At 35.7% G+C, this 4,978-nt stretch overlaps 1 protein-coding gene across 1 annotated transcript; it reads left to right on the forward strand.

The window, feature by feature from the left end:
• The first annotated feature begins 1,633 nt into the window (after positions 1-1,633).
• On the forward strand, positions 1,634-4,716 carry LOC147857167 (thioredoxin-like 2-1, chloroplastic). The gene is made up of 4 exons (XM_087328963.1): positions 1,634-2,091; positions 2,658-2,852; positions 3,879-4,043; positions 4,241-4,716. Exons 1-4 carry the CDS (start codon positions 1,954-1,956, stop codon positions 4,304-4,306), a joined length of 564 nt encoding a protein of 187 aa, XP_087185089.1. The 5' UTR covers positions 1,634-1,953; the 3' UTR covers positions 4,307-4,716.
• The last annotated feature ends 262 nt before the right edge of the window (positions 4,717-4,978 follow it).

The following is a 4,978-nucleotide window of genomic DNA, read 5'->3' on the forward strand; positions in this document are numbered from 1 at the left end:
TTGGTTTTATGGTTGGGATTGTTATGTTACTTACGTTACAACTTTTTATGGAAATTTGCTCCAAACTCCCCTTAGGAAATTGTGTCTTTTTCTTTTGCTTAGTTTCGAGGCAAGATTAGAAGTCTGCAACCATGCAATAATTTGTCGTCTTTCGACTATTTCTCGTATTCATCCATCTGATTCTCATCCAACAATGCAATGAATACATAATGACCTTCCTCCATGTTGCCACACTATTTCCAAAACATGTTGTTTGGTACTATCAAAAGCATTTATGCCCACAACATACAAAGAGTAGTTTATCTTTTAAATAGAACTAAGAAAAGTATTGATTCAAAACATAACCAACAATAAGAAAGTATAACTAAATATGTCATGATATTTACACACGTGTTTAATTATTGGCTAAATAGTGATGGGATCATGATCACAAGAACATAATAATAATAACTACATAGATAATATTAAAATAAATAAATATATTACGATGGCATACATATGCATGATAACCAATAAACTATAATTAAAAAAATGAGATATTGCTTTACTTCACATGTAGCTTCTTAAACAACCTTTGATAGGTACGCCCACCATAAGGAATTTATATTGTGCTCTATTGTCAACATTGAAAAGCAAAGGTGTTTAATATATGGAAATGGAGATGTAACGGATGGGTTGAGATGTTACTTGATGACCAATTCATGATAGAGGTTAGGGATTCACAAGAGGTCTTGAAAAAGAAGAAGCGGATATAGAGCAAGGGGGTAGAAAAATTGCCATAATATGGAAAGAACCCGCACGGAACCTGATGGGGCTTTAGTAGATAAAGATGTTTACGATTGAGGGTGAGGCCTCATCTATATCACGATTTGTATCCGAATCCGAATCCAACATAGTCATCAAGTTCACTGATAAGTGAGGGTGTGTGTATCTGCGTTCCCAGTTGAGATGGCACACGGGGATCGACGTGTGTATGATTTCCTATCCGCGAATCGTGTATGAATCTGTTGTCGTAGGCATGATGAAACTGATCGATGAGAGGGGAAACGGGTGTGGATTCTGCCATTGAAGATTACCGTATCGTTGACTATACTTCAGTTGTGTATGTTACGTGTGTGTGTGTGTGTGAAGGGAAGTCATACCGTGGGCACATGAGCATTCTACGTGTAGAAGAGAGAGAGAGAGAGAAGAGACGCAAAAACCAGCCCACAAGAAAAAGCAAAAAACAGGCGACCGAGAAAAAGCAAAAAGCAGCCCACAAGAAGCAGCAAAAAGCAGCCGACCAAATAAAAGCAAAAAGCAAAAAGCAAGGCACCAAATAAAAGCAAAAAGCAGCAGCAAGAAAGAAAGAAAAAAAACGTGAGACTACGTTGACGTGTCGGCCGTTGATTGGGCTGTGTCTCCCAAAGATATTTTCTGCTCTGATTGTTTTGAAACACGAAGGAAAAAGCAGAAAGCAGAAAGCGAATGGTTTTTTCTGTTTTCCGCGTGTTTTTTTTTTGTTTAAAATTTTAATTAATTTAGGGTTACAGGTCAACAACAGGACACAGAAAGAAAGAAGAGACAGAGGGATTAGCGACGACGACAGAGGTCAAAAAGAAGAAGAAGAAGAAGAAACAGAAACAGGGGAAGGAAGGAATTGACGAAAACAGAGAGGGGAAGGAAGGAAGTAAGGGTAATTAAGAAGATAGGGACAAAGGAGAGAGAAGAAGAAGGAAGAAGAAGAAGAAGAAGAAAACTGACATAAGGAGAAGAAAGAATCGAGACCGGTGCGAAAGAAGAAGGAAACCGAGGAGAGAAGAAGGAAAGATAGGAATAAAACAGTGGAAAGAAGAAGGGTAGGAAATTCTGGACAGCGTAGACAGATAAGTCGGAGTGTTTTTATCAAATCTCCGAGGAAGCGGAGTATTTCTTGATCGACCGATTCGGAGTGTGTGTGTGTGTGAGAGAGAGATGTCCATCATGACCTCTTCCTCCCTAATTCAATCTGCTTGTACACATTTGCCTTTAAAAGCTCCGTGCATTCTCAGACAGAGTTCAGTCAATTCGTCTTCGCCTCCAATCTCGGCATCAAAACCCATTACTCTCAAGGTAAGCTGAAGAATTCCCCCATTACTTTTTAAGAAAAAGTTTTTGTTATGGATTATTTATTATATGGCATCATAGTATATTGTTATGTGATGTTATCAATCAATGGTCTTGTATAACAAACATCACATGTATATTTAGATATATGGTTATGATATCATGGTGTTTTATTGCATGATCATTGATGTCGTATGGCTTCTCATGCATAAACACATGCCATGATGTATATAGTTCCATATGGTTGAATCAATAAGGTAATAATCGGAATCTCATGGATAAAGTATGATAGGATACCTTGGTATATTTTCTAATCAAGATTGTTAAATGGCCTCTCATGTATAGTATGGGGTATGATGATGTATATTGTTATACTTTTTAATCATAATCTCCTATGGCATCTCTTATATGCATATCTTGTATGAGATTGGTATATGGAACGTTTATCCAGTAATCACTCAAGATTATTGACTTAAAAAACTAGAACACGAAGATATCTCTCCAATGTAGCATCTCTATGTGAATAATGAATGCTATATGCCAAGATTTTTTCCGTTTATTGTTGACACTAGGTTAGGGCTGGAGTGGGGTTGTACCCAGCATCTATGCGTTGGTGGAAGAAAGGAGAGCAATTGAACAACATGAAAGAAATCACATCGTCGGAACAGTTCTCTGAAGCCCTGTCTGTGGCTGTAAAGCAAGATAAACTGGTGCTTGTTGACTTCTACTCCACCGGTTGTGGCTCCTGTAAAGCCATCTATCCCAAGGTGAAATGTCAATTTAGTGCTTAATTAAGTGCAATACTCAAGAAATTTATTGCCTATATCTCTATCTTTCAAGGATTTTGGAAATTTTCAGCTATTTTCATTACTATGGTTTGCAAAACATTTGCCTGATTTGTTTCGCTAAACTACAAGTGATATTTATTTGTTTCTCTTTTACTTCAGGTTATGATCATGGCAATTGGTGTTTTTTAAATATTTTGGAAACTTTTAGCTACTCTTATGACCATGTTTTGCAAAACGTTTTCGTGATTTCAACCGACCATTTATATTCATAAATCTGTGAGATTCATTATTTTATTCCCCTTGTATGCATGGCTTCCTACTGTGGAGTTGACATGAAAAATTGGGAGTTGACATGGATCATTATCTCTTCAAAGTTAGAATTCTTGTGGTCTGATGATGTGATTTTCACACCAGAATCCATATGTTTACAGGTCTATGAAACACAGTCATAATAACGCCATGAATCCTCAAGTTGCATGCTTTTACTTAAGGAACCATATATGTATAGGTCTATCAAACATGATTATAAGCTCCTTTGACATAGTTAATAAACATGCTACTCTACAACACGGATAAAATAGAATATCTCCATACATCAGATATGTATATTGAATAATAAGTCATTTTTTTATATGCTTAGCCCCATGAAAGAAAAACAAATTAGCTGTTCCTGAGGAAACTTGAGGACTTGGTTTGTGTTTGTTTTCATGCCATATATCTATATGATTTATGATATCCATAAAGCTTGGGATTCAGAAAACTTTGATACAATGTAATCACTGCAAGTTGAGATTTATTTTGTGTATGTATGTATGAATAAATGAATGTATCCATGTCTATATGTGTATGTGTGTGCATATACATGATGCATGTGTTTCTATGCATGCATGCACGTAATGTAGCGCATGCATGCATGTGTGTCTGTATAAATATAATGCAGTTTCTGTGTAACGTGCATGTTCTTGTCGTGGTTTGATTTGATGTTCTGAATTCCCATGATTACAGATACGTCAGATCGCCATAGAAAATCCGAATATTGAGATTCTAAAGATAAACATCCAGCAGAACTATTCTCTCTGCCAACAGCTCAAAGTAAACATCTTACCGTTTTTCCATTTTTATCGAGGTGCTGGAGGGCCTATTGATGCTTTCTCATGTTCGCTAACCAAGGTAAATGAAAATCTGAAAAAATGAAAGCAAAATGCTTCGTCCTACATGCATATGTATCTTGTTTCTTTTCTTGTATATATGTTCTAGTTCATGCATCTATTTTCTATACTAATTTTGCGTATTGAAACACACAATGGCTAGCTAGCTAACTAACGAATTAACTAATTGGTCTTTTGTCTCTTTATCTCTATAAACAGATAAATAAACTTAAATCAGCAGTTGAGAAATACCAAGGAGACCAACCAACCTTGCTTACTAGCTAGCCCTTAAAAGCATTACAGATTAAGTGTAACAAAATATATGAAAGACTATACACATTCTTTTTACACAACCTTAGTATATGTTCTTTACCTAAACCTAACCTGTATAAGAGGTATCATTTGTACACTCAATACCTCATTCATTTGCCACCATATTTTATAGATATACTTACACTTGGATTTGTTTCTGTTGAATGTAATAATCACAATGGTGGTGAGTTTTAACCATTCATCCCATTTGATGCTCTCAAAACCATCTAAAGCTTGTATACTTGCTGTATATTTATACATAATTGCAAGATTTGCAGCAAATGGTGGATTGCTGAAATAATCTTCGGTTAAGAAGACTTCCTCTCCATTCTTAAGGCTTTACACAAACATGATGAAAGTTTACGAGAATTGAGATTATATGATGTTGTAAATTTCAAATATGTCAATTGTCATGAACTGTGAAATAGTACTCATGAACAAACATGATCTTGATTCGAGCTATAATTATGAAATCCACCACACAAGCGTTAAAAATGCAAATGCAAAATACAAATAATGAATTTAATGTAAGGGAATGAACATCTTAATGCAATACTACTAATCAACACTTCACACTTGAGGCATTTGTAAAAGCAATGTGTGGGTATTTGTGTGCCCAAGTAACATGCAACAAAAGAGGGTATG

The sequence above is a fragment of the Azolla caroliniana genome, unplaced genomic scaffold, assembly GCF_043228905.1.
Source record: "Azolla caroliniana isolate FFs.n. ecotype wild unplaced genomic scaffold, voAzoCaro1.0.p SCAF_12, whole genome shotgun sequence".
Taxonomy (NCBI): Eukaryota; Viridiplantae; Streptophyta; class Polypodiopsida; order Salviniales; family Salviniaceae; genus Azolla; species Azolla caroliniana.